Genomic DNA, 26,209 nt, shown 5'->3' with positions numbered 1-26,209 from the left:
TGCTGTGCATCTTGGGAGTGAGCCTGTGGTTGAAGAAGCTTGGGGTGCTCCAGGAAAAGAAGACCGGCGGGGCATCACCCACTCTCCCGGCGCCGGAGCCAAGGATGCCTGCCGATCCCTACAGGCGCTTTGCGGCCCCCGCCTGGGAAACGGCGACAAAGTCGCAGCGATCTAGCAGGGCTGCGTCCGAGGGCGGCTCGTCTGGCAGGCGCCGAGCAACTCATACTTACCTGGCAGGGGAGATACCATGATCACTAAGGTGGTTCTCCCAGGGTGAGGCTCATCCATTGCACTCCGGGTGTGCTGACCCCTGCGATTTCCCCAAATGCGGGAAACTCGACTGCATAATTTGTGGTAGTGGGGGACTGCGTTCGCGCTTTCCCCTGATTTACTCTGGTTCAAAAACAGTGCTCTTCTCCTCCTCGGGACTGCTGCTAGCAGGTCCAGCTGCTTGCTCGAGTCCATTGCTCTCCCCTGGCCCACCGCTTTGCTTGGGCTCTGCCTCGGGACAAAGGGTATCTCGACCATTAACCTGGGACCTTTCCAAAAGGACGATTCCAGCCCCCATCCCGGATCGTCGTCGCTCTCACTGCTGCTCCGTCCCGGGGGCTCCTCGCTTGGACGGCGTGCGGCCGCCGGAATAGCAGATTGAGCAGTACTTAAGCAGCCTCTGTCTCCCCCTCGTGGACGGACACCGAGCAACAGTGTGAGGAGCCTTCCATTGGCAAGAAACAATGTAACAATGGGGTGTTTTTTGCTTGGGGAAGTTTGTTGTCATTTCACTTGTACCTGTGTGCGCTCGCTCTCTTTCTCTCTCTCTCTCTCTCTTTTTCTCTCTCTCTCTCTCTCTTTCTCTCTCTCTCTCTCTTTTTCTCTCTCTCTCTCTCTTTTATCTATGGAGCCACCTTTTGGAGCGACTTCCTTCTCACAGCATCTCTCCTCAGCATTTGGCTTGCTGGACCGTTGCGCCCCGTGCATTCTCTCCTGCACATCATCATTGTGCCTGCCTGGTCTAAGACGAGGCTCCTCGCTGTGCCTGCTGCTGCTGCTTTGGGCCTTGCTGGCCTTTCCCCCAGCTGCAACGTGCAACTCGGAGCACGCCTCTCGTGCCTTTCGGGGGGCGTTTGCCATGCCTAGTCGAGAGCTGGCACTGCTCGGTGGGGCGTGGCGGCGAAGGCCCGCCCCCATATGCTAATGAGCAGGCTGCTGTGCATCTTGGGAGTGAGCCTGTGGTTGAAGAAGCTTGGGGTGCTCCAGGAAAAGAAGACCGGCGGGGCATCACCCACTCTCCCGGCGCCGGAGCCAAGGATGCCTGCCGATCCCTACAGGCGCTTTGCGGCCCCCGCCTGGGAAACGGCGACAAAGTCGCAGCGATCTAGCAGGGCTGCGTCCGAGGGCGGCTCGTCTGGCAGGCGCCGAGCAACTCATACTTACCTGGCAGGGGAGATACCATGATCACTAAGGTGGTTGCCCCTCTGGAAGAGGCTGGGGTGGGACAAGTGGGACAACTCCTACCCTTACAACTGGGAACCCCCCTGGCACTATCAGGACATTCTCAAGTTTGTAAGAGAACACCAGCTGGAAGGACTCAAGCCGGACCTGTGGAAGCCGAAGACCGTTCACAAGCTCATCAGAGCAAAGGACTCACTGGAGGCCATTCCAGGCCTGCCCACAGCCACTGTCAAGCTGGTGTGGGAAAACGTGGCCTCCAACAGACTGACCAACGAACATAAAGACATGGCATGGATGGCCATCCAGGGGGGCCTCACTGTGAGAACCTTCATGCACGCCCGTGGCCTATGCGACAAAAGGAACTGCCCCAGGTGCCCACTTGCTGAGGAAACACCCTTGCACCTTTTCTGGCAGTGCCCTTTTGCACAGGCCCTCCTGGATGCACTGGAACATGAACTCAGACACTCTATCCCTAGGAGCAGCCTAACACACCATGCGGTACTTTATGGTCTTTTTGCTGGGACTCACACAGTGGAAGCCATCGAGGAAGCGTGGCGCCTCATGAACTGCTTCAAGGATGCCTTATGGCTGGCAAGGAAACGACTCGTCATGAACTGGGAGAGGATGTCCATTCAGGACTGCCGCAGGCTGATCTTCAGCCTGCTCAGAGACTACTCCATAATGGACTGTCCGGGCACGGATGAAGAGGAGGACTGACCCCCCCCCCTCTCCTTCCCCCCATCTCTCCTTGGTGTTTCTGTCCTTCAATAAAGCCTATGGCCCTGTGCAACCCTCTCCCTGCCCCCTACTCCCACACCCTTTTCCCCCAGCACTAGGTTGTGTGCTTGTTGATGGTTGCATGCAGGAATGTTTAGATCTATTGTATTAGGGGAGTGGTGCTTTGTGTGACCTACAGTGGGGGATGAGAGTGTTCCCTGTGAGCCAAACAAACACTACATAGTATGCATGTAGGTATGAGTGGATATTTATTGACTGAATGCAAACTGCGCTGTGCCGCAGTATAATGTATGCTTTTGTTTTACGACTGACTGTAATAAAGTCTCGTTTTCAATCAAAAAGTGGTTCTCCCAGGGTGAGGCTCATCCATTGCACTCCGGGTGTGCTGACCCCTGCGATTTCCCCAAATGCGGGAAACTCGACTGCATAATTTGTGGTAGTGGGGGACTGCGTTCGCGCTTTCCCCTGATTTACTCTGGTTCAAAAACAGTGCTCTTCTCCTCCTCGGGACTGCTGCTAGCAGGTCCAGCTGCTTGCTCGAGTCCATTGCTCTCCCCTGGCCCACCGCTTTGCTTGGGCTCTGCCTCGGGACAAAGGGTATCTCGACCATTAACCTGGGACCTTTCCAAAAGGACGATTCCAGCCCCCATCCCGGATCGTCGTCGCTCTCACTGCTGCTCCGTCCCGGGGGCTCCTCGCTTGGACGGCGTGCGGCCGCCGGAATAGCAGATTGAGCAGTACTTAAGCAGCCTCTGTCTCCCCCTCGTGGACGGACACCGAGCAACAGTGTGAGGAGCCTTCCATTGGCAAGAAACAATGTAACAATGGGGTGTTTTTTGCTTGGGGAAGTTTGTTGTCATTTCACTTGTACCTGTGTGCGCTCGCTCTCTTTCTCTCTCTCTCTCTCTCTTTTTCTCTCTCTCTCTCTTTCTCTCTCTCTCTCTCTTTTTCTCTCTCTCTCTCTCTTTTATCTATGGAGCCACCTTTTGGAGCGACTTCCTTCTCACAGCATCTCTCCTCAGCATTTGGCTTGCTGGACCGTTGCGCCCCGTGCATTCTCTCCTGCACATCATCATTGTGCCTGCCTGGTCTAAGACGAGGCTCCTCGCTGTGCCTGCTGCTGCTGCTTTGGGCCTTGCTGGCCTTTCCCCCAGCTGCAACGTGCAACTCGGAGCACGCCTCTCGTGCCTTTCGGGGGGCGTTTGCCATGCCTAGTCGAGAGCTGGCACTGCTCGGTGGGGCGTGGCGGCGAAGGCCCGCCCCCATATGCTAATGAGCAGGCTGCTGTGCATCTTGGGAGTGAGCCTGTGGTTGAAGAAGCTTGGGGTGCTCCAGGAAAAGAAGACCGGCGGGGCATCACCCACTCTCCCGGCGCCGGAGCCAAGGATGCCTGCCGATCCCTACAGGCGCTTTGCGGCCCCCGCCTGGGAAACGGCGACAAAGTCGCAGCGATCTAGCAGGGCTGCGTCCGAGGGCGGCTCGTCTGGCAGGCGCCGAGCAACTCATACTTACCTGGCAGGGGAGATACCATGATCACTAAGGTGGTTCTCCCAGGGTGAGGCTCATCCATTGCACTCCGGGTGTGCTGACCCCTGCGATTTCCCCAAATGCGGGAAACTCGACTGCATAATTTGTGGTAGTGGGGGACTGCGTTCGCGCTTTCCCCTGATTTACTCTGGTTCAAAAACAGTGCTCTTCTCCTCCTCGGGACTGCTGCTAGCAGGTCCAGCTGCTTGCTCGAGTCCATTGCTCTCCCCTGGCCCACCGCTTTGCTTGGGCTCTGCCTCGGGACAAAGGGTATCTCGACCATTAACCTGGGACCTTTCCAAAAGGACGATTCCAGCCCCCATCCCGGATCGTCGTCGCTCTCACTGCTGCTCCGTCCCGGGGGCTCCTCGCTTGGACGGCGTGCGGCCGCCGGAATAGCAGATTGAGCAGTACTTAAGCAGCCTCTGTCTCCCCCTCGTGGACGGACACCGAGCAACAGTGTGAGGAGCCTTCCATTGGCAAGAAACAATGTAACAATGGGGTGTTTTTTGCTTGGGGAAGTTTGTTGTCATTTCACTTGTACCTGTGTGCGCTCGCTCTCTTTCTCTCTCTCTCTCTCTCTTTTTCTCTCTCTCTCTCTCTCTTTCTCTCTCTCTCTCTCTTTTTCTCTCTCTCTCTCTCTTTTATCTATGGAGCCACCTTTTGGAGCGACTTCCTTCTCACAGCATCTCTCCTCAGCATTTGGCTTGCTGGACCGTTGCGCCCCGTGCATTCTCTCCTGCACATCATCATTGTGCCTGCCTGGTCTAAGACGAGGCTCCTCGCTGTGCCTGCTGCTGCTGCTTTGGGCCTTGCTGGCCTTTCCCCCAGCTGCAACGTGCAACTCGGAGCACGCCTCTCGTGCCTTTCGGGGGGCGTTTGCCATGCCTAGTCGAGAGCTGGCACTGCTCGGTGGGGCGTGGCGGCGAAGGCCCGCCCCCATATGCTAATGAGCAGGCTGCTGTGCATCTTGGGAGTGAGCCTGTGGTTGAAGAAGCTTGGGGTGCTCCAGGAAAAGAAGACCGGCGGGGCATCACCCACTCTCCCGGCGCCGGAGCCAAGGATGCCTGCCGATCCCTACAGGCGCTTTGCGGCCCCCGCCTGGGAAACGGCGACAAAGTCGCAGCGATCTAGCAGGGCTGCGTCCGAGGGCGGCTCGTCTGGCAGGCGCCGAGCAACTCATACTTACCTGGCAGGGGAGATACCATGATCACTAAGGTGGTTCTCCCAGGGTGAGGCTCATCCATTGCACTCCGGGTGTGCTGACCCCTGCGATTTCCCCAAATGCGGGAAACTCGACTGCATAATTTGTGGTAGTGGGGGACTGCGTTCGCGCTTTCCCCTGATTTACTCTGGTTCAAAAACAGTGCTCTTCTCCTCCTCGGGACTGCTGCTAGCAGGTCCAGCTGCTTGCTCGAGTCCATTGCTCTCCCCTGGCCCACCGCTTTGCTTGGGCTCTGCCTCGGGACAAAGGGTATCTCGACCATTAACCTGGGACCTTTCCAAAAGGACGATTCCAGCCCCCATCCCGGATCGTCGTCGCTCTCACTGCTGCTCCGTCCCGGGGGCTCCTCGCTTGGACGGCGTGCGGCCGCCGGAATAGCAGATTGAGCAGTACTTAAGCAGCCTCTGTCTCCCCCTCGTGGACGGACACCGAGCAACAGTGTGAGGAGCCTTCCATTGGCAAGAAACAATGTAACAATGGGGTGTTTTTTGCTTGGGGAAGTTTGTTGTCATTTCACTTGTACCTGTGTGCGCTCGCTCTCTTTCTCTCTCTCTCTCTCTCTTTTTCTCTCTCTCTCTCTCTCTTTCTCTCTCTCTCTCTCTTTTTCTCTCTCTCTCTCTCTTTTATCTATGGAGCCACCTTTTGGAGCGACTTCCTTCTCACAGCATCTCTCCTCAGCATTTGGCTTGCTGGACCGTTGCGCCCCGTGCATTCTCTCCTGCACATCATCATTGTGCCTGCCTGGTCTAAGACGAGGCTCCTCGCTGTGCCTGCTGCTGCTGCTTTGGGCCTTGCTGGCCTTTCCCCCAGCTGCAACGTGCAACTCGGAGCACGCCTCTCGTGCCTTTCGGGGGGCGTTTGCCATGCCTAGTCGAGAGCTGGCACTGCTCGGTGGGGCGTGGCGGCGAAGGCCCGCCCCCATATGCTAATGAGCAGGCTGCTGTGCATCTTGGGAGTGAGCCTGTGGTTGAAGAAGCTTGGGGTGCTCCAGGAAAAGAAGACCGGCGGGGCATCACCCACTCTCCCGGCGCCGGAGCCAAGGATGCCTGCCGATCCCTACAGGCGCTTTGCGGCCCCCGCCTGGGAAACGGCGACAAAGTCGCAGCGATCTAGCAGGGCTGCGTCCGAGGGCGGCTCGTCTGGCAGGCGCCGAGCAACTCATACTTACCTGGCAGGGGAGATACCATGATCACTAAGGTGGTTCTCCCAGGGTGAGGCTCATCCATTGCACTCCGGGTGTGCTGACCCCTGCGATTTCCCCAAATGCGGGAAACTCGACTGCATAATTTGTGGTAGTGGGGGACTGCGTTCGCGCTTTCCCCTGATTTACTCTGGTTCAAAAACAGTGCTCTTCTCCTCCTCGGGACTGCTGCTAGCAGGTCCAGCTGCTTGCTCGAGTCCATTGCTCTCCCCTGGCCCACCGCTTTGCTTGGGCTCTGCCTCGGGACAAAGGGTATCTCGACCATTAACCTGGGACCTTTCCAAAAGGACGATTCCAGCCCCCATCCCGGATCGTCGTCGCTCTCACTGCTGCTCCGTCCCGGGGGCTCCTCGCTTGGACGGCGTGCGGCCGCCGGAATAGCAGATTGAGCAGTACTTAAGCAGCCTCTGTCTCCCCCTCGTGGACGGACACCGAGCAACAGTGTGAGGAGCCTTCCATTGGCAAGAAACAATGTAACAATGGGGTGTTTTTTGCTTGGGGAAGTTTGTTGTCATTTCACTTGTACCTGTGTGCGCTCGCTCTCTTTCTCTCTCTCTCTCTCTCTTTTTCTCTCTCTCTCTCTCTCTTTCTCTCTCTCTCTCTCTTTTTCTCTCTCTCTCTCTCTTTTATCTATGGAGCCACCTTTTGGAGCGACTTCCTTCTCACAGCATCTCTCCTCAGCATTTGGCTTGCTGGACCGTTGCGCCCCGTGCATTCTCTCCTGCACATCATCATTGTGCCTGCCTGGTCTAAGACGAGGCTCCTCGCTGTGCCTGCTGCTGCTGCTTTGGGCCTTGCTGGCCTTTCCCCCAGCTGCAACGTGCAACTCGGAGCACGCCTCTCGTGCCTTTCGGGGGGCGTTTGCCATGCCTAGTCGAGAGCTGGCACTGCTCGGTGGGGCGTGGCGGCGAAGGCCCGCCCCCATATGCTAATGAGCAGGCTGCTGTGCATCTTGGGAGTGAGCCTGTGGTTGAAGAAGCTTGGGGTGCTCCAGGAAAAGAAGACCGGCGGGGCATCACCCACTCTCCCGGCGCCGGAGCCAAGGATGCCTGCCGATCCCTACAGGCGCTTTGCGGCCCCCGCCTGGGAAACGGCGACAAAGTCGCAGCGATCTAGCAGGGCTGCGTCCGAGGGCGGCTCGTCTGGCAGGCGCCGAGCAACTCATACTTACCTGGCAGGGGAGATACCATGATCACTAAGGTGGTTCTCCCAGGGTGAGGCTCATCCATTGCACTCCGGGTGTGCTGACCCCTGCGATTTCCCCAAATGCGGGAAACTCGACTGCATAATTTGTGGTAGTGGGGGACTGCGTTCGCGCTTTCCCCTGATTTACTCTGGTTCAAAAACAGTGCTCTTCTCCTCCTCGGGACTGCTGCTAGCAGGTCCAGCTGCTTGCTCGAGTCCATTGCTCTCCCCTGGCCCACCGCTTTGCTTGGGCTCTGCCTCGGGACAAAGGGTATCTCGACCATTAACCTGGGACCTTTCCAAAAGGACGATTCCAGCCCCCATCCCGGATCGTCGTCGCTCTCACTGCTGCTCCGTCCCGGGGGCTCCTCGCTTGGACGGCGTGCGGCCGCCGGAATAGCAGATTGAGCAGTACTTAAGCAGCCTCTGTCTCCCCCTCGTGGACGGACACCGAGCAACAGTGTGAGGAGCCTTCCATTGGCAAGAAACAATGTAACAATGGGGTGTTTTTTGCTTGGGGAAGTTTGTTGTCATTTCACTTGTACCTGTGTGCGCTCGCTCTCTTTCTCTCTCTCTCTCTCTCTTTTTCTCTCTCTCTCTCTCTCTTTCTCTCTCTCTCTCTCTTTTTCTCTCTCTCTCTCTCTTTTATCTATGGAGCCACCTTTTGGAGCGACTTCCTTCTCACAGCATCTCTCCTCAGCATTTGGCTTGCTGGACCGTTGCGCCCCGTGCATTCTCTCCTGCACATCATCATTGTGCCTGCCTGGTCTAAGACGAGGCTCCTCGCTGTGCCTGCTGCTGCTGCTTTGGGCCTTGCTGGCCTTTCCCCCAGCTGCAACGTGCAACTCGGAGCACGCCTCTCGTGCCTTTCGGGGGGCGTTTGCCATGCCTAGTCGAGAGCTGGCACTGCTCGGTGGGGCGTGGCGGCGAAGGCCCGCCCCCATATGCTAATGAGCAGGCTGCTGTGCATCTTGGGAGTGAGCCTGTGGTTGAAGAAGCTTGGGGTGCTCCAGGAAAAGAAGACCGGCGGGGCATCACCCACTCTCCCGGCGCCGGAGCCAAGGATGCCTGCCGATCCCTACAGGCGCTTTGCGGCCCCCGCCTGGGAAACGGCGACAAAGTCGCAGCGATCTAGCAGGGCTGCGTCCGAGGGCGGCTCGTCTGGCAGGCGCCGAGCAACTCATACTTACCTGGCAGGGGAGATACCATGATCACTAAGGTGGTTCTCCCAGGGTGAGGCTCATCCATTGCACTCCGGGTGTGCTGACCCCTGCGATTTCCCCAAATGCGGGAAACTCGACTGCATAATTTGTGGTAGTGGGGGACTGCGTTCGCGCTTTCCCCTGATTTACTCTGGTTCAAAAACAGTGCTCTTCTCCTCCTCGGGACTGCTGCTAGCAGGTCCAGCTGCTTGCTCGAGTCCATTGCTCTCCCCTGGCCCACCGCTTTGCTTGGGCTCTGCCTCGGGACAAAGGGTATCTCGACCATTAACCTGGGACCTTTCCAAAAGGACGATTCCAGCCCCCATCCCGGATCGTCGTCGCTCTCACTGCTGCTCCGTCCCGGGGGCTCCTCGCTTGGACGGCGTGCGGCCGCCGGAATAGCAGATTGAGCAGTACTTAAGCAGCCTCTGTCTCCCCCTCGTGGACGGACACCGAGCAACAGTGTGAGGAGCCTTCCATTGGCAAGAAACAATGTAACAATGGGGTGTTTTTTGCTTGGGGAAGTTTGTTGTCATTTCACTTGTACCTGTGTGCGCTCGCTCTCTTTCTCTCTCTCTCTCTCTCTTTTTCTCTCTCTCTCTCTCTCTTTCTCTCTCTCTCTCTCTTTTTCTCTCTCTCTCTCTCTTTTATCTATGGAGCCACCTTTTGGAGCGACTTCCTTCTCACAGCATCTCTCCTCAGCATTTGGCTTGCTGGACCGTTGCGCCCCGTGCATTCTCTCCTGCACATCATCATTGTGCCTGCCTGGTCTAAGACGAGGCTCCTCGCTGTGCCTGCTGCTGCTGCTTTGGGCCTTGCTGGCCTTTCCCCCAGCTGCAACGTGCAACTCGGAGCACGCCTCTCGTGCCTTTCGGGGGGCGTTTGCCATGCCTAGTCGAGAGCTGGCACTGCTCGGTGGGGCGTGGCGGCGAAGGCCCGCCCCCATATGCTAATGAGCAGGCTGCTGTGCATCTTGGGAGTGAGCCTGTGGTTGAAGAAGCTTGGGGTGCTCCAGGAAAAGAAGACCGGCGGGGCATCACCCACTCTCCCGGCGCCGGAGCCAAGGATGCCTGCCGATCCCTACAGGCGCTTTGCGGCCCCCGCCTGGGAAACGGCGACAAAGTCGCAGCGATCTAGCAGGGCTGCGTCCGAGGGCGGCTCGTCTGGCAGGCGCCGAGCAACTCATACTTACCTGGCAGGGGAGATACCATGATCACTAAGGTGGTTCTCCCAGGGTGAGGCTCATCCATTGCACTCCGGGTGTGCTGACCCCTGCGATTTCCCCAAATGCGGGAAACTCGACTGCATAATTTGTGGTAGTGGGGGACTGCGTTCGCGCTTTCCCCTGATTTACTCTGGTTCAAAAACAGTGCTCTTCTCCTCCTCGGGACTGCTGCTAGCAGGTCCAGCTGCTTGCTCGAGTCCATTGCTCTCCCCTGGCCCACCGCTTTGCTTGGGCTCTGCCTCGGGACAAAGGGTATCTCGACCATTAACCTGGGACCTTTCCAAAAGGACGATTCCAGCCCCCATCCCGGATCGTCGTCGCTCTCACTGCTGCTCCGTCCCGGGGGCTCCTCGCTTGGACGGCGTGCGGCCGCCGGAATAGCAGATTGAGCAGTACTTAAGCAGCCTCTGTCTCCCCCTCGTGGACGGACACCGAGCAACAGTGTGAGGAGCCTTCCATTGGCAAGAAACAATGTAACAATGGGGTGTTTTTTGCTTGGGGAAGTTTGTTGTCATTTCACTTGTACCTGTGTGCGCTCGCTCTCTTTCTCTCTCTCTCTCTCTCTTTTTCTCTCTCTCTCTCTCTCTTTCTCTCTCTCTCTCTCTTTTTCTCTCTCTCTCTCTCTTTTATCTATGGAGCCACCTTTTGGAGCGACTTCCTTCTCACAGCATCTCTCCTCAGCATTTGGCTTGCTGGACCGTTGCGCCCCGTGCATTCTCTCCTGCACATCATCATTGTGCCTGCCTGGTCTAAGACGAGGCTCCTCGCTGTGCCTGCTGCTGCTGCTTTGGGCCTTGCTGGCCTTTCCCCCAGCTGCAACGTGCAACTCGGAGCACGCCTCTCGTGCCTTTCGGGGGGCGTTTGCCATGCCTAGTCGAGAGCTGGCACTGCTCGGTGGGGCGTGGCGGCGAAGGCCCGCCCCCATATGCTAATGAGCAGGCTGCTGTGCATCTTGGGAGTGAGCCTGTGGTTGAAGAAGCTTGGGGTGCTCCAGGAAAAGAAGACCGGCGGGGCATCACCCACTCTCCCGGCGCCGGAGCCAAGGATGCCTGCCGATCCCTACAGGCGCTTTGCGGCCCCCGCCTGGGAAACGGCGACAAAGTCGCAGCGATCTAGCAGGGCTGCGTCCGAGGGCGGCTCGTCTGGCAGGCGCCGAGCAACTCATACTTACCTGGCAGGGGAGATACCATGATCACTAAGGTGGTTCTCCCAGGGTGAGGCTCATCCATTGCACTCCGGGTGTGCTGACCCCTGCGATTTCCCCAAATGCGGGAAACTCGACTGCATAATTTGTGGTAGTGGGGGACTGCGTTCGCGCTTTCCCCTGATTTACTCTGGTTCAAAAACAGTGCTCTTCTCCTCCTCGGGACTGCTGCTAGCAGGTCCAGCTGCTTGCTCGAGTCCATTGCTCTCCCCTGGCCCACCGCTTTGCTTGGGCTCTGCCTCGGGACAAAGGGTATCTCGACCATTAACCTGGGACCTTTCCAAAAGGACGATTCCAGCCCCCATCCCGGATCGTCGTCGCTCTCACTGCTGCTCCGTCCCGGGGGCTCCTCGCTTGGACGGCGTGCGGCCGCCGGAATAGCAGATTGAGCAGTACTTAAGCAGCCTCTGTCTCCCCCTCGTGGACGGACACCGAGCAACAGTGTGAGGAGCCTTCCATTGGCAAGAAACAATGTAACAATGGGGTGTTTTTTGCTTGGGGAAGTTTGTTGTCATTTCACTTGTACCTGTGTGCGCTCGCTCTCTTTCTCTCTCTCTCTCTCTCTTTTTCTCTCTCTCTCTCTCTCTTTCTCTCTCTCTCTCTCTTTTTCTCTCTCTCTCTCTCTTTTATCTATGGAGCCACCTTTTGGAGCGACTTCCTTCTCACAGCATCTCTCCTCAGCATTTGGCTTGCTGGACCGTTGCGCCCCGTGCATTCTCTCCTGCACATCATCATTGTGCCTGCCTGGTCTAAGACGAGGCTCCTCGCTGTGCCTGCTGCTGCTGCTTTGGGCCTTGCTGGCCTTTCCCCCAGCTGCAACGTGCAACTCGGAGCACGCCTCTCGTGCCTTTCGGGGGGCGTTTGCCATGCCTAGTCGAGAGCTGGCACTGCTCGGTGGGGCGTGGCGGCGAAGGCACGCCCCCATATGCTAATGAGCAGGCTGCTGTGCATCTTGGGAGTGAGCCTGTGGTTGAAGAAGCTTGGGGTGCTCCAGGAAAAGAAGACCGGCGGGGCATCACCCACTCTCCCGGCGCCGGAGCCAAGGATGCCTGCCGATCCCTACAGGCGCTTTGCGGCCCCCGCCTGGGAAACGGCGACAAAGTCGCAGCGATCTAGCAGGGCTGCGTCCGAGGGCGGCTCGTCTGGCAGGCGCCGAGCAACTCATACTTACCTGGCAGGGGAGATACCATGATCACTAAGGTGGTTCTCCCAGGGTGAGGCTCATCCATTGCACTCCGGGTGTGCTGACCCCTGCGATTTCCCCAAATGCGGGAAACTCGACTGCATAATTTGTGGTAGTGGGGGACTGCGTTCGCGCTTTCCCCTGATTTACTCTGGTTCAAAAACAGTGCTCTTCTCCTCCTCGGGACTGCTGCTAGCAGGTCCAGCTGCTTGCTCGAGTCCATTGCTCTCCCCTGGCCCACCGCTTTGCTTGGGCTCTGCCTCGGGACAAAGGGTATCTCGACCATTAACCTGGGACCTTTCCAAAAGGACGATTCCAGCCCCCATCCCGGATCGTCGTCGCTCTCACTGCTGCTCCGTCCCGGGGGCTCCTCGCTTGGACGGCGTGCGGCCGCCGGAATAGCAGATTGAGCAGTACTTAAGCAGCCTCTGTCTCCCCCTCGTGGACGGACACCGAGCAACAGTGTGAGGAGCCTTCCATTGGCAAGAAACAATGTAACAATGGGGTGTTTTTTGCTTGGGGAAGTTTGTTGTCATTTCACTTGTACCTGTGTGCGCTCGCTCTCTTTCTCTCTCTCTCTCTCTCTTTTTCTCTCTCTCTCTCTCTCTTTCTCTCTCTCTCTCTCTTTTTCTCTCTCTCTCTCTCTTTTATCTATGGAGCCACCTTTTGGAGCGACTTCCTTCTCACAGCATCTCTCCTCAGCATTTGGCTTGCTGGACCGTTGCGCCCCGTGCATTCTCTCCTGCACATCATCATTGTGCCTGCCTGGTCTAAGACGAGGCTCCTCGCTGTGCCTGCTGCTGCTGCTTTGGGCCTTGCTGGCCTTTCCCCCAGCTGCAACGTGCAACTCGGAGCACGCCTCTCGTGCCTTTCGGGGGGCGTTTGCCATGCCTAGTCGAGAGCTGGCACTGCTCGGTGGGGCGTGGCGGCGAAGGCCCGCCCCCATATGCTAATGAGCAGGCTGCTGTGCATCTTGGGAGTGAGCCTGTGGTTGAAGAAGCTTGGGGTGCTCCAGGAAAAGAAGACCGGCGGGGCATCACCCACTCTCCCGGCGCCGGAGCCAAGGATGCCTGCCGATCCCTACAGGCGCTTTGCGGCCCCCGCCTGGGAAACGGCGACAAAGTCGCAGCGATCTAGCAGGGCTGCGTCCGAGGGCGGCTCGTCTGGCAGGCGCCGAGCAACTCATACTTACCTGGCAGGGGAGATACCATGATCACTAAGGTGGTTCTCCCAGGGTGAGGCTCATCCATTGCACTCCGGGTGTGCTGACCCCTGCGATTTCCCCAAATGCGGGAAACTCGACTGCATAATTTGTGGTAGTGGGGGACTGCGTTCGCGCTTTCCCCTGATTTACTCTGGTTCAAAAACAGTGCTCTTCTCCTCCTCGGGACTGCTGCTAGCAGGTCCAGCTGCTTGCTCGAGTCCATTGCTCTCCCCTGGCCCACCGCTTTGCTTGGGCTCTGCCTCGGGACAAAGGGTATCTCGACCATTAACCTGGGACCTTTCCAAAAGGACGATTCCAGCCCCCATCCCGGATCGTCGTCGCTCTCACTGCTGCTCCGTCCCGGGGGCTCCTCGCTTGGACGGCGTGCGGCCGCCGGAATAGCAGATTGAGCAGTACTTAAGCAGCCTCTGTCTCCCCCTCGTGGACGGACACCGAGCAACAGTGTGAGGAGCCTTCCATTGGCAAGAAACAATGTAACAATGGGGTGTTTTTTGCTTGGGGAAGTTTGTTGTCATTTCACTTGTACCTGTGTGCGCTCGCTCTCTTTCTCTCTCTCTCTCTCTCTTTTTCTCTCTCTCTCTCTCTCTTTCTCTCTCTCTCTCTCTTTTTCTCTCTCTCTCTCTCTTTTATCTATGGAGCCACCTTTTGGAGCGACTTCCTTCTCACAGCATCTCTCCTCAGCATTTGGCTTGCTGGACCGTTGCGCCCCGTGCATTCTCTCCTGCACATCATCATTGTGCCTGCCTGGTCTAAGACGAGGCTCCTCGCTGTGCCTGCTGCTGCTGCTTTGGGCCTTGCTGGCCTTTCCCCCAGCTGCAACGTGCAACTCGGAGCACGCCTCTCGTGCCTTTCGGGGGGCGTTTGCCATGCCTAGTCGAGAGCTGGCACTGCTCGGTGGGGCGTGGCGGCGAAGGCCCGCCCCCATATGCTAATGAGCAGGCTGCTGTGCATCTTGGGAGTGAGCCTGTGGTTGAAGAAGCTTGGGGTGCTCCAGGAAAAGAAGACCGGCGGGGCATCACCCACTCTCCCGGCGCCGGAGCCAAGGATGCCTGCCGATCCCTACAGGCGCTTTGCGGCCCCCGCCTGGGAAACGGCGACAAAGTCGCAGCGATCTAGCAGGGCTGCGTCCGAGGGCGGCTCGTCTGGCAGGCGCCGAGCAACTCATACTTACCTGGCAGGGGAGATACCATGATCACTAAGGTGGTTCTCCCAGGGTGAGGCTCATCCATTGCACTCCGGGTGTGCTGACCCCTGCGATTTCCCCAAATGCGGGAAACTCGACTGCATAATTTGTGGTAGTGGGGGACTGCGTTCGCGCTTTCCCCTGATTTACTCTGGTTCAAAAACAGTGCTCTTCTCCTCCTCGGGACTGCTGCTAGCAGGTCCAGCTGCTTGCTCGAGTCCATTGCTCTCCCCTGGCCCACCGCTTTGCTTGGGCTCTGCCTCGGGACAAAGGGTATCTCGACCATTAACCTGGGACCTTTCCAAAAGGACGATTCCAGCCCCCATCCCGGATCGTCGTCGCTCTCACTGCTGCTCCGTCCCGGGGGCTCCTCGCTTGGACGGCGTGCGGCCGCCGGAATAGCAGATTGAGCAGTACTTAAGCAGCCTCTGTCTCCCCCTCGTGGACGGACACCGAGCAACAGTGTGAGGAGCCTTCCATTGGCAAGAAACAATGTAACAATGGGGTGTTTTTTGCTTGGGGAAGTTTGTTGTCATTTCACTTGTACCTGTGTGCGCTCGCTCTCTTTCTCTCTCTCTCTCTCTCTTTTTCTCTCTCTCTCTCTCTCTTTCTCTCTCTCTCTCTCTTTTTCTCTCTCTCTCTCTCTTTTATCTATGGAGCCACCTTTTGGAGCGACTTCCTTCTCACAGCATCTCTCCTCAGCATTTGGCTTGCTGGACCGTTGCGCCCCGTGCATTCTCTCCTGCACATCATCATTGTGCCTGCCTGGTCTAAGACGAGGCTCCTCGCTGTGCCTGCTGCTGCTGCTTTGGGCCTTGCTGGCCTTTCCCCCAGCTGCAACGTGCAACTCGGAGCACGCCTCTCGTGCCTTTCGGGGGGCGTTTGCCATGCCTAGTCGAGAGCTGGCACTGCTCGGTGGGGCGTGGCGGCGAAGGCCCGCCCCCATATGCTAATGAGCAGGCTGCTGTGCATCTTGGGAGTGAGCCTGTGGTTGAAGAAGCTTGGGGTGCTCCAGGAAAAGAAGACCGGCGGGGCATCACCCACTCTCCCGGCGCCGGAGCCAAGGATGCCTGCCGATCCCTACAGGCGCTTTGCGGCCCCCGCCTGGGAAACGGCGACAAAGTCGCAGCGATCTAGCAGGGCTGCGTCCGAGGGCGGCTCGTCTGGCAGGCGCCGAGCAACTCATACTTACCTGGCAGGGGAGATACCATGATCACTAAGGTGGTTCTCCCAGGGTGAGGCTCATCCATTGCACTCCGGGTGTGCTGACCCCTGCGATTTCCCCAAATGCGGGAAACTCGACTGCATAATTTGTGGTAGTGGGGGACTGCGTTCGCGCTTTCCCCTGATTTACTCTGGTTCAAAAACAGTGCTCTTCTCCTCCTCGGGACTGCTGCTAGCAGGTCCAGCTGCTTGCTCGAGTCCATTGCTCTCCCCTGGCCCACCGCTTTGCTTGGGCTCTGCCTCGGGACAAAGGGTATCTCGACCATTAACCTGGGACCTTTCCAAAAGGACGATTCCAGCCCCCATCCCGGATCGTCGTCGCTCTCACTGCTGCTCCGTCCCGGGGGCTCCTCGCTTGGACGGCGTGCGGCCGCCGGAATAGCAGATTGAGCAGTACTTAAGCAGCCTCTGTCTCCCCCTCGTGGACGGACACCGAGCAACAGTGTGAGGAGCCTTCCATTGGCAAGAAACAATGTAACAATGGGGTGTTTTTTGCTTGGGGAAGTTTGTTGTCATTTCACTTGTACCTGTGTGCGCTCGCTCTCTTTCTCTCTCTCTCTCTCTCTTTTTCTCTCTCTCTCTCTCTCTTTCTCTCTCTCTCTCTCTTTTTCTCTCTCTCTCTCTCTTTTATCTATGGAGCCACCTTTTGGAGCGACTTCCTTCTCACAGCATCTCTCCTCAGCATTTGGCTTGCTGGACCGTTGCGCCCCGTGCATTCTCTCCTGCACATCATCATTGTGCCTGCCTGGTCTAAGACGAGGCTCCTCGCTGTGCCTGCTGCTGCTGCTTTGGGCCTTGCTGGCCTTTCCCCCAGCTGCAACGTGCAACTCGGAGCACGCCTCTCGTGCCTTTCGGGGGGCGTTTGCCATGCCTAGTCGAGAGCTGGCACTGCTCGGTGGGGCGTGGCGGCGAAGGCCCGCCCCCATATGCTAATGAGCAGGCTGCTGTGCATCTTGGGAGTGAGCCTGTGGTTGAAGAAGCTTGGGGTGCTCCAGGAAAAGAAGACCGGCGGGGCATCACCCACTCTCCCGGCGCCGGAGCCAAGGATGCCTGCCGATCCCTACAGGCGCTTTGCGGCCCCCGCCTGGGAAACGGCGACAAAGTCGCAGCGATCTAGCAGGGCTGCGTCCGAGGGCGGCTCGTCTGGCAGGCGCCGAGCAACTCATACTTACCTGGCAGGGGAGATACCATGATCACTAAGGTGGTTCTCCCAGGGTGAGGCTCATCCATTGCACTCCGGGTGTGCTGACCCCTGCGATTTCCCCAAATGCGGGAAACTCGACTGCATAATTTGTGGTAGTGGGGGACTGCGTTCGCGCTTTCCCCTGATTTACTCTGGTTCAAAAACAGTGCTCTTCTCCTCCTCGGGACTGCTGCTAGCAGGTCCAGCTGCTTGCTCGAGTCCATTGCTCTCCCCTGGCCCACCGCTTTGCTTGGGCTCTGCCTCGGGACAAAGGGTATCTCGACCATTAACCTGGGACCTTTCCAAAAGGACGATTCCAGCCCCCATCCCGGATCGTCGTCGCTCTCACTGCTGCTCCGTCCCGGGGGCTCCTCGCTTGGACGGCGTGCGGCCGCCGGAATAGCAGATTGAGCAGTACTTAAGCAGCCTCTGTCTCCCCCTCGTGGACGGACACCGAGCAACAGTGTGAGGAGCCTTCCATTGGCAAGAAACAATGTAACAATGGGGTGTTTTTTGCTTGGGGAAGTTTGTTGTCATTTCACTTGTACCTGTGTGCGCTCGCTCTCTTTCTCTCTCTCTCTCTCTCTTTTTCTCTCTCTCTCTCTCTCTTTCTCTCTCTCTCTCTCTTTTTCTCTCTCTCTCTCTCTTTTATCTATGGAGCCACCTTTTGGAGCGACTTCCTTCTCACAGCATCTCTCCTCAGCATTTGGCTTGCTGGACCGTTGCGCCCCGTGCATTCTCTCCTGCACATCATCATTGTGCCTGCCTGGTCTAAGACGAGGCTCCTCGCTGTGCCTGCTGCTGCTGCTTTGGGCCTTGCTGGCCTTTCCCCCAGCTGCAACGTGCAACTCGGAGCACGCCTCTCGTGCCTTTCGGGGGGCGTTTGCCATGCCTAGTCGAGAGCTGGCACTGCTCGGTGGGGCGTGGCGGCGAAGGCCCGCCCCCATATGCTAATGAGCAGGCTGCTGTGCATCTTGGGAGTGAGCCTGTGGTTGAAGAAGCTTGGGGTGCTCCAGGAAAAGAAGACCGGCGGGGCATCACCCACTCTCCCGGCGCCGGAGCCAAGGATGCCTGCCGATCCCTACAGGCGCTTTGCGGCCCCCGCCTGGGAAACGGCGACAAAGTCGCAGCGATCTAGCAGGGCTGCGTCCGAGGGCGGCTCGTCTGGCAGGCGCCGAGCAACTCATACTTACCTGGCAGGGGAGATACCATGATCACTAAGGTGGTTCTCCCAGGGTGAGGCTCATCCATTGCACTCCGGGTGTGCTGACCCCTGCGATTTCCCCAAATGCGGGAAACTCGACTGCATAATTTGTGGTAGTGGGGGACTGCGTTCGCGCTTTCCCCTGATTTACTCTGGTTCAAAAACAGTGCTCTTCTCCTCCTCGGGACTGCTGCTAGCAGGTCCAGCTGCTTGCTCGAGTCCATTGCTCTCCCCTGGCCCACCGCTTTGCTTGGGCTCTGCCTCGGGACAAAGGGTATCTCGACCATTAACCTGGGACCTTTCCAAAAGGACGATTCCAGCCCCCATCCCGGATCGTCGTCGCTCTCACTGCTGCTCCGTCCCGGGGGCTCCTCGCTTGGACGGCGTGCGGCCGCCGGAATAGCAGATTGAGCAGTACTTAAGCAGCCTCTGTCTCCCCCTCGTGGACGGACACCGAGCAACAGTGTGAGGAGCCTTCCATTGGCAAGAAACAATGTAACAATGGGGTGTTTTTTGCTTGGGGAAGTTTGTTGTCATTTCACTTGTACCTGTGTGCGCTCGCTCTCTTTCTCTCTCTCTCTCTCTCTTTTTCTCTCTCTCTCTCTCTCTTTCTCTCTCTCTCTCTCTTTTTCTCTCTCTCTCTCTCTTTTATCTATGGAGCCACCTTTTGGAGCGACTTCCTTCTCACAGCATCTCTCCTCAGCATTTGGCTTGCTGGACCGTTGCGCCCCGTGCATTCTCTCCTGCACATCATCATTGTGCCTGCCTGGTCTAAGACGAGGCTCCTCGCTGTGCCTGCTGCTGCTGCTTTGGGCCTTGCTGGCCTTTCCCCCAGCTGCAACGTGCAACTCGGAGCACGCCTCTCGTGCCTTTCGGGGGGCGTTTGCCATGCCTAGTCGAGAGCTGGCACTGCTCGGTGGGGCGTGGCGGCGAAGGCCCGCCCCCATATGCTAATGAGCAGGCTGCTGTGCATCTTGGGAGTGAGCCTGTGGTTGAAGAAGCTTGGGGTGCTCCAGGAAAAGAAGACCGGCGGGGCATCACCCACTCTCCCGGCGCCGGAGCCAAGGATGCCTGCCGATCCCTACAGGCGCTTTGCGGCCCCCGCCTGGGAAACGGCGACAAAGTCGCAGCGATCTAGCAGGGCTGCGTCCGAGGGCGGCTCGTCTGGCAGGCGCCGAGCAACTCATACTTACCTGGCAGGGGAGATACCATGATCACTAAGGTGGTTCTCCCAGGGTGAGGCTCATCCATTGCACTCCGGGTGTGCTGACCCCTGCGATTTCCCCAAATGCGGGAAACTCGACTGCATAATTTGTGGTAGTGGGGGACTGCGTTCGCGCTTTCCCCTGATTTACTCTGGTTCAAAAACAGTGCTCTTCTCCTCCTCGGGACTGCTGCTAGCAGGTCCAGCTGCTTGCTCGAGTCCATTGCTCTCCCCTGGCCCACCGCTTTGCTTGGGCTCTGCCTCGGGACAAAGGGTATCTCGACCATTAACCTGGGACCTTTCCAAAAGGACGATTCCAGCCCCCATCCCGGATCGTCGTCGCTCTCACTGCTGCTCCGTCCCGGGGGCTCCTCGCTTGGACGGCGTGCGGCCGCCGGAATAGCAGATTGAGCAGTACTTAAGCAGCCTCTGTCTCCCCCTCGTGGACGGACACCGAGCAACAGTGTGAGGAGCCTTCCATTGGCAAGAAACAATGTAACAATGGGGTGTTTTTTGCTTGGGGAAGTTTGTTGTCATTTCACTTGTACCTGTGTGCGCTCGCTCTCTTTCTCTCTCTCTCTCTCTCTTTTTCTCTCTCTCTCTCTCTCTTTCTCTCTCTCTCTCTCTTTTTCTCTCTCTCTCTCTCTTTTATCTATGGAGCCACCTTTTGGAGCGACTTCCTTCTCACAGCATCTCTCCTCAGCATTTGGCTTGCTGGACCGTTGCGCCCCGTGCATTCTCTCCTGCACATCATCATTGTGCCTGCCTGGTCTAAGACGAGGCTCCTCGCTGTGCCTGCTGCTGCTGCTTTGGGCCTTGCTGGCCTTTCCCCCAGCTGCAACGTGCAACTCGGAGCACGCCTCTCGTGCCTTTCGGGGGGCGTTTGCCATGCCTAGTCGAGAGCTGGCACTGCTCGGTGGGGCGTGGCGGCGAAGGCCCGCCCCCATATGCTAATGAGCAGGCTGCTGTGCATCTTGGGAGTGAGCCTGTGGTTGAAGAAGCTTGGGGTGCTCCAGGAAAAGAAGACCGGCGGGGCATCACCCACTCTCCCGGCGCCGGAGCCAAGGATGCCTGCCGATCCCTACAGGCGCTTTGCGGCCCCCGCCTGGGAAACGGCGACAAAGTCGCAGCGATCTAGCAGGGCTGCGTCCGAGGGCGGCTCGTCTGGCAGGCGCCGAGCAACTCATACTTACCTGGCAGGGGAGATACCATGATCACTAAGGTGGTTCTCCCAGGGTGAGGCTCATCCATTGCACTCCGGGTGTGCTGACCCCTGCGATTTCCCCAAATGCGGGAAACTCGACTGCATAATTTGTGGTAGTGGGGGACTGCGTTCGCGCTTTCCCCTGATTTACTCTGGTTCAAAAACAGTGCTCTTCTCCTCCTCGGGACTGCTGCTAGCAGGTCCAGCTGCTTGCTCGAGTCCATTGCTCTCCCCTGGCCCACCGCTTTGCTTGGGCTCTGCCTCGGGACAAAGGGTATCTCGACCATTAACCTGGGACCTTTCCAAAAGGACGATTCCAGCCCCCATCCCGGATCGTCGTCGCTCTCACTGCTGCTCCGTCCCGGGGGCTCCTCGCTTGGACGGCGTGCGGCCGCCGGAATAGCAGATTGAGCAGTACTTAAGCAGCCTCTGTCTCCCCCTCGTGGACGGACACCGAGCAACAGTGTGAGGAGCCTTCCATTGGCAAGAAACAATGTAACAATGGGGTGTTTTTTGCTTGGGGAAGTTTGTTGTCATTTCACTTGTACCTGTGTGCGCTCGCTCTCTTTCTCTCTCTCTCTCTCTCTTTTTCTCTCTCTCTCTCTCTCTTTCTCTCTCTCTCTCTCTTTTTCTCTCTCTCTCTCTCTTTTATCTATGGAGCCACCTTTTGGAGCGACTTCCTTCTCACAGCATCTCTCCTCAGCATTTGGCTTGCTGGACCGTTGCGCCCCGTGCATTCTCTCCTGCACATCATCATTGTGCCTGCCTGGTCTAAGACGAGGCTCCTCGCTGTGCCTGCTGCTGCTGCTTTGGGCCTTGCTGGCCTTTCCCCCAGCTGCAACGTGCAACTCGGAGCACGCCTCTCGTGCCTTTCGGGGGGCGTTTGCCATGCCTAGTCGAGAGCTGGCACTGCTCGGTGGGGCGTGGCGGCGAAGGCCCGCCCCCATATGCTAATGAGCAGGCTGCTGTGCATCTTGGGAGTGAGCCTGTGGTTGAAGAAGCTTGGGGTGCTCCAGGAAAAGAAGACCGGCGGGGCATCACCCACTCTCCCGGCGCCGGAGCCAAGGATGCCTGCCGATCCCTACAGGCGCTTTGCGGCCCCCGCCTGGGAAACGGCGACAAAGTCGCAGCGATCTAGCAGGGCTGCGTCCGAGGGCGGCTCGTCTGGCAGGCGCCGAGCAACTCATACTTACCTGGCAGGGGAGATACCATGATCACTAAGGTGGTTCTCCCAGGGTGAGGCTCATCCATTGCACTCCGGGTGTGCTGACCCCTGCGATTTCCCCAAATGCGGGAAACTCGACTGCATAATTTGTGGTAGTGGGGGACTGCGTTCGCGCTTTCCCCTGATTTACTCTGGTTCAAAAACAGTGCTCTTCTCCTCCTCGGGACTGCTGCTAGCAGGTCCAGCTGCTTGCTCGAGTCCATTGCTCTCCCCTGGCCCACCGCTTTGCTTGGGCTCTGCCTCGGGACAAAGGGTATCTCGACCATTAACCTGGGACCTTTCCAAAAGGACGATTCCAGCCCCCATCCCGGATCGTCGTCGCTCTCACTGCTGCTCCGTCCCGGGGGCTCCTCGCTTGGACGGCGTGCGGCCGCCGGAATAGCAGATTGAGCAGTACTTAAGCAGCCTCTGTCTCCCCCTCGTGGACGGACACCGAGCAACAGTGTGAGGAGCCTTCCATTGGCAAGAAACAATGTAACAATGGGGTGTTTTTTGCTTGGGGAAGTTTGTTGTCATTTCACTTGTACCTGTGTGCGCTCGCTCTCTTTCTCTCTCTCTCTCTCTCTTTTTCTCTCTCTCTCTCTCTCTTTCTCTCTCTCTCTCTCTTTTTCTCTCTCTCTCTCTCTTTTATCTATGGAGCCACCTTTTGGAGCGACTTCCTTCTCACAGCATCTCTCCTCAGCATTTGGCTTGCTGGACCGTTGCGCCCCGTGCATTCTCTCCTGCACATCATCATTGTGCCTGCCTGGTCTAAGACGAGGCTCCTCGCTGTGCCTGCTGCTGCTGCTTTGGGCCTTGCTGGCCTTTCCCCCAGCTGCAACGTGCAACTCGGAGCACGCCTCTCGTGCCTTTCGGGGGGCGTTTGCCATGCCTAGTCGAGAGCTGGCACTGCTCGGTGGGGCGTGGCGGCGAAGGCCCGCCCCCATATGCTAATGAGCAGGCTGCTGTGCATCTTGGGAGTGAGCCTGTGGTTGAAGAAGCTTGGGGTGCTCCAGGAAAAGAAGACCGGCGGGGCATCACCCACTCTCCCGGCGCCGGAGCCAAGGATGCCTGCCGATCCCTACAGGCGCTTTGCGGCCCCCGCCTGGGAAACGGCGACAAAGTCGCAGCGATCTAGCAGGGCTGCGTCCGAGGGCGGCTCGTCTGGCAGGCGCCGAGCAACTCATACTTACCTGGCAGGGGAGATACCATGATCACTAAGGTGGTTCTCCCAGGGTGAGGCTCATCCATTGCACTCCGGGTGTGCTGACCCCTGCGATTTCCCCAAATGCGGGAAACTCGACTGCATAATTTGTGGTAGTGGGGGACTGCGTTCGCGCTTTCCCCTGATTTACTCTGGTTCAAAAACAGTGCTCTTCTCCTCCTCGGGACTGCTGCTAGCAGGTCCAGCTGCTTGCTCGAGTCCATTGCTCTCCCCTGGCCCACCGCTTTGCTTGGGCTCTGCCTCGGGACAAAGGGTATCTCGACCATTAACCTGGGACCTTTCCAAAAGGACGATTCCAGCCCCCATCCCGGATCGTCGTCGCTCTCACTGCTGCTCCGTCCCGGGGGCTCCTCGCTTGGACGGCGTGCGGCCGCCGGAATAGCAGATTGAGCAGTACTTAAGCAGCCTCTGTCTCCCCCTCGTGGACGGACACCGAGCAACAGTGTGAGGAGCCTTCCATTGGCAAGAAACAATGTAACAATGGGGTGTTTTTTGCTTGGGGAAGTTTGTTGTCATTTCACTTGTACCTGTGTGCGCTCGCTCTCTTTCTCTCTCTCTCTCTCTCTTTTTCTCTCTCTCTCTCTCTCTTTCTCTCTCTCTCTCTCTTTTTCTCTCTCTCTCTCTCTTTTATCTATGGAGCCACCTTTTGGAGCGACTTCCTTCTCACAGCATCTCTCCTCAGCATTTGGCTTGCTGGACCGTTGCGCCCCGTGCATTCTCTCCTGCACATCATCATTGTGCCTGCCTGGTCTAAGACGAGGCTCCTCGCTGTGCCTGCTGCTGCTGCTTTGGGCCTTGCTGGCCTTTCCCCCAGCTGCAACGTGCAACTCGGAGCACGCCTCTCGTGCCTTTCGGGGGGCGTTTGCCATGCCTAGTCGAGAGCTGGCACTGCTCGGTGGGGCGTGGCGGCGAAGGCCCGCCCCCATACGCTAATGAGCAGGCTGCTGTGCATCTTGGGAGTGAGCCTGTGGTTGAAGAAGCTTGGGGTGCTCCAGGAAAAGAAGAGCGGCGGGGCATCACCCACTCTCCCGGCTCCGGAGCGAAGGACGCCTGCGGATCCCTACAGGCGCTTTGCGGCCCCCGCCTGGGAAACGGCGACAAAGTCGCAGCGATCTAGCAGGGCTGCGTCCGAGGGCGGCTCGTCTGGCAGGCGCCGAGCAACTCATACTTACCTGGCAGGGGAGATACCATGATCACTAAGGTGGTTCTCCCATGCTGGGTTTAGGACCTTTACTGGTCCACTGTGGCTTTGCAGCACAGGTTATTCTGGTAATCTCTCTAGCTAGGCACTGCTGTTTCAAGTGGGTGCCATTAGCTTGCAGAGCTCTTGCCTGGAAAAGAGCTGAAGATTCTTTGTAATCTTATCTGCTGTCTGCTTGCCTTGTGGAACTGGTTTTGGAACTAGCCTCAGGCCTTCAACGCCCCTCCACCCGAGGAAACACTGAAGACTGGAGAACAAAGAAGCCTGCACAGAAGACCAACGCCGCAAGAACATGGAGCGATCGGATCAAGCCAAGAAGACGGAGAAAGCGCAGCTGAACCCTTCCCCCTCTGCCGGCCCAACCCCCAGCCCGGCAGCTCCAGAAGCCCCTCAGCAAGAGGTAGGCAGGAAGCCCAGAAGCGGTCCTCCCTCGCTGGAGCCGTGGATGAGGCAGACTGTAGTCCTCAAGTTGAAGGAGGTGGATGGCAGACTGCCGGACATGAGTCAGGAGGTGTTTGGGAAGAAGATGGTTCTGGAGCAGGGTTTCTCCCAAGGTGAGATCCTTAGCATACATGCCCTCGTTGCTGGAATCTTTTACATTACCTTTGCGTCAACCACAATCTGCAGACGCTATTGGGAGAAGATGAAAGCAGCGAGCCCAGACTCGCCCTTCAGAAAATTTCTGGGCAGCTGTAGAGAGGAAGAGAGGGAGAAGAGAGAGGAAAGAAGGGTGACTGTCTCCATGCGGAACCCACACATCCCGGGAGGAGACATTTCTACTTTCCTAAAGCGTTTCTGCACAGTATTGAAGGAACCAACCCGGATTCTGGATGGGAACGGCTTCTGGACCAGCAAGTGGTCAGTCATTGTCCGCCTGCACAAGGACTCAGGGCCCGGAACCAGCGTCAAGCACCTACCACAAATCATCACCCTGGGCAACTCATCAGGCCTCATTTACTACCCCGACATGCCGCAGACCTGCCGAAAATGCGGCAGAGGGGGCCACCAGATGAAGGACTGCTCTGAGTCAGCCTGCAGGGTATGCCGAGTGGCAGGGCACGAAACCAAGGACTGCCCCCGGAAGATCGCCTGCAACCTCTGTGGCCAGGCGACCCACATGTACAGGGCATGTCCTGAGAGAGTGCACAGCTATGCCTCTGTTGTAACCAGAGGCCCGGCGAAGGTGAAGCAAAAGCCAGCGCCGACGACTAAAGAGAAGAAGGGTAAGAGTACGCCCCGTCCCCCCGGCTCGTCTCAAGCCCCTAGCAACCAAAAAGACACGGCACCCCTGGCCGCCAACCCTACTGAGGGCTCTGGGACCACCGCCAGTGTCCCCCCACCTGAGGCTTTACCCCGCACCCCTAGCAAACCCAGCACCCTCCCCACGGACACCACACCCCTTGCCTCAGTGGTCCTCTCACCGGTTCCACGAGCTACCCAACCCCCCAACTCACCTGGAGCTGTGCTTGGGTCCACACCAAGCACAACTCCAGCCCTCTCCGAGGAGGATTTTCCCCCCCTGCCCTCTGCAGGTACCCAGCAGAGGAAGAGGAAAGACCGAGATAGCCCCTGCACCGACTCCACCAAGAAGAAGGTGGTCACAACAGCGGAGGCGCCCCTAGAAGATGAGGTGGAGGAGATGGAACAATCTGCGGAAGACCTGGTATCGGGCCCAGAATACGAGGAAGCCACAGACACATCCCTGCACATCCGACCAGTGGAAGTAGGTGCGCCAGAGCCCCTGGATGCAGCGGACTGCAAAAAGGAGCCCCCACCCAACAGGAGTGGTAACAAAGGCGTATAGCATCGTTTTTAACCCCCTTTTTTTTCTTCCATAATGGCTAACCTCAACATCTTTAGCATTAACGTGAGAAGCATTAGGGATAAGTCTAGACTGCAAACTGTGTTAACCTTTTTGCCTTCACAGGGCTGTGATATTTACATGTTGCAGGAATGTGCCTTGCCCTCCCTTTGGTCTGACCGCTACCTGGCCAGGCAGTGGTCTCACGG

The 26,209-nt window shown here is 57.9% G+C and overlaps 1 protein-coding gene, 18 non-coding genes and 1 pseudogene across 19 annotated transcripts; all 20 read left to right on the top strand.

Moving 5' to 3' along the window:
* Positions 1-222: 222 nt before the first annotated feature.
* On the top strand, positions 223-386 carry LOC136599655 (U1 spliceosomal RNA). The gene has a single exon (XR_010789179.1). It is a non-coding gene; the product is annotated as a U1 spliceosomal RNA (small nuclear RNA).
* A 2,134-nt stretch (positions 387-2,520) lies between these two features.
* Positions 2,521-2,658, top strand: LOC136599694 (U1 spliceosomal RNA; annotated as a pseudogene).
* A 1,036-nt stretch (positions 2,659-3,694) lies between these two features.
* LOC136599654 (U1 spliceosomal RNA) lies at positions 3,695-3,858 on the top strand. Its single transcript, XR_010789178.1, has one exon. It is a non-coding gene; the product is annotated as a U1 spliceosomal RNA (small nuclear RNA).
* A 1,040-nt stretch (positions 3,859-4,898) lies between these two features.
* Positions 4,899-5,062, top strand: LOC136599653 (U1 spliceosomal RNA). Its single transcript, XR_010789177.1, has one exon. It is a non-coding gene; the product is annotated as a U1 spliceosomal RNA (small nuclear RNA).
* A 1,040-nt stretch (positions 5,063-6,102) lies between these two features.
* LOC136599652 (U1 spliceosomal RNA) lies at positions 6,103-6,266 on the top strand. Its single transcript, XR_010789176.1, has one exon. It is a non-coding gene; the product is annotated as a U1 spliceosomal RNA (small nuclear RNA).
* A 1,040-nt stretch (positions 6,267-7,306) lies between these two features.
* On the top strand, positions 7,307-7,470 carry LOC136599651 (U1 spliceosomal RNA). Its single transcript, XR_010789175.1, has one exon. It is a non-coding gene; the product is annotated as a U1 spliceosomal RNA (small nuclear RNA).
* A 1,040-nt stretch (positions 7,471-8,510) lies between these two features.
* On the top strand, positions 8,511-8,674 carry LOC136599650 (U1 spliceosomal RNA). The gene has a single exon (XR_010789174.1). It is a non-coding gene; the product is annotated as a U1 spliceosomal RNA (small nuclear RNA).
* A 1,040-nt stretch (positions 8,675-9,714) lies between these two features.
* Positions 9,715-9,878, top strand: LOC136599649 (U1 spliceosomal RNA). The gene has a single exon (XR_010789173.1). It is a non-coding gene; the product is annotated as a U1 spliceosomal RNA (small nuclear RNA).
* Positions 9,879-10,918: 1,040 nt separating this feature from the next.
* Positions 10,919-11,082, top strand: LOC136599646 (U1 spliceosomal RNA). Its single transcript, XR_010789171.1, has one exon. It is a non-coding gene; the product is annotated as a U1 spliceosomal RNA (small nuclear RNA).
* Positions 11,083-12,122: 1,040 nt separating this feature from the next.
* On the top strand, positions 12,123-12,286 carry LOC136599645 (U1 spliceosomal RNA). Its single transcript, XR_010789170.1, has one exon. It is a non-coding gene; the product is annotated as a U1 spliceosomal RNA (small nuclear RNA).
* A 1,040-nt stretch (positions 12,287-13,326) lies between these two features.
* On the top strand, positions 13,327-13,490 carry LOC136599644 (U1 spliceosomal RNA). Its single transcript, XR_010789169.1, has one exon. It is a non-coding gene; the product is annotated as a U1 spliceosomal RNA (small nuclear RNA).
* Positions 13,491-14,530: 1,040 nt separating this feature from the next.
* LOC136599643 (U1 spliceosomal RNA) lies at positions 14,531-14,694 on the top strand. Its single transcript, XR_010789168.1, has one exon. It is a non-coding gene; the product is annotated as a U1 spliceosomal RNA (small nuclear RNA).
* A 1,040-nt stretch (positions 14,695-15,734) lies between these two features.
* LOC136599642 (U1 spliceosomal RNA) lies at positions 15,735-15,898 on the top strand. The gene has a single exon (XR_010789167.1). It is a non-coding gene; the product is annotated as a U1 spliceosomal RNA (small nuclear RNA).
* A 1,040-nt stretch (positions 15,899-16,938) lies between these two features.
* Positions 16,939-17,102, top strand: LOC136599641 (U1 spliceosomal RNA). Its single transcript, XR_010789166.1, has one exon. It is a non-coding gene; the product is annotated as a U1 spliceosomal RNA (small nuclear RNA).
* Positions 17,103-18,142: 1,040 nt separating this feature from the next.
* On the top strand, positions 18,143-18,306 carry LOC136599640 (U1 spliceosomal RNA). Its single transcript, XR_010789165.1, has one exon. It is a non-coding gene; the product is annotated as a U1 spliceosomal RNA (small nuclear RNA).
* A 1,040-nt stretch (positions 18,307-19,346) lies between these two features.
* On the top strand, positions 19,347-19,510 carry LOC136599639 (U1 spliceosomal RNA). The gene has a single exon (XR_010789164.1). It is a non-coding gene; the product is annotated as a U1 spliceosomal RNA (small nuclear RNA).
* Positions 19,511-20,550: 1,040 nt separating this feature from the next.
* LOC136599638 (U1 spliceosomal RNA) lies at positions 20,551-20,714 on the top strand. The gene has a single exon (XR_010789163.1). It is a non-coding gene; the product is annotated as a U1 spliceosomal RNA (small nuclear RNA).
* A 1,040-nt stretch (positions 20,715-21,754) lies between these two features.
* LOC136599637 (U1 spliceosomal RNA) lies at positions 21,755-21,918 on the top strand. Its single transcript, XR_010789162.1, has one exon. It is a non-coding gene; the product is annotated as a U1 spliceosomal RNA (small nuclear RNA).
* Positions 21,919-22,958: 1,040 nt separating this feature from the next.
* LOC136599634 (U1 spliceosomal RNA) lies at positions 22,959-23,122 on the top strand. The gene has a single exon (XR_010789160.1). It is a non-coding gene; the product is annotated as a U1 spliceosomal RNA (small nuclear RNA).
* A 1,240-nt stretch (positions 23,123-24,362) lies between these two features.
* LOC136599628 (uncharacterized) lies at positions 24,363-26,003 on the top strand. The gene has a single exon (XM_066588811.1). It carries the CDS (start codon positions 24,492-24,494, stop codon positions 26,001-26,003), a length of 1,512 nt encoding a protein of 503 aa, XP_066444908.1. The 5' UTR covers positions 24,363-24,491.
* Positions 26,004-26,209: the final 206 nt, after the last annotated feature.

Source organism: Eleutherodactylus coqui, unplaced genomic scaffold (genome assembly GCF_035609145.1).
Source record: "Eleutherodactylus coqui strain aEleCoq1 unplaced genomic scaffold, aEleCoq1.hap1 HAP1_SCAFFOLD_306, whole genome shotgun sequence".
NCBI classification, from domain to species: Eukaryota; Metazoa; Chordata; class Amphibia; order Anura; family Eleutherodactylidae; genus Eleutherodactylus; species Eleutherodactylus coqui.
The sequence above is the reverse complement of the archived record's forward strand: the minus strand, read 5'-3'. Positions and strand labels throughout refer to the sequence as shown.

What these genes read in the sequence shown, in the direction of transcription:
- LOC136599628 (XM_066588811.1), top strand. Translation starts at nt 24,492, where the DNA reads ATGGAGCGATCGGATCAAGCCAAGAAGACGGAGAAAGCGCAGCTGAAC.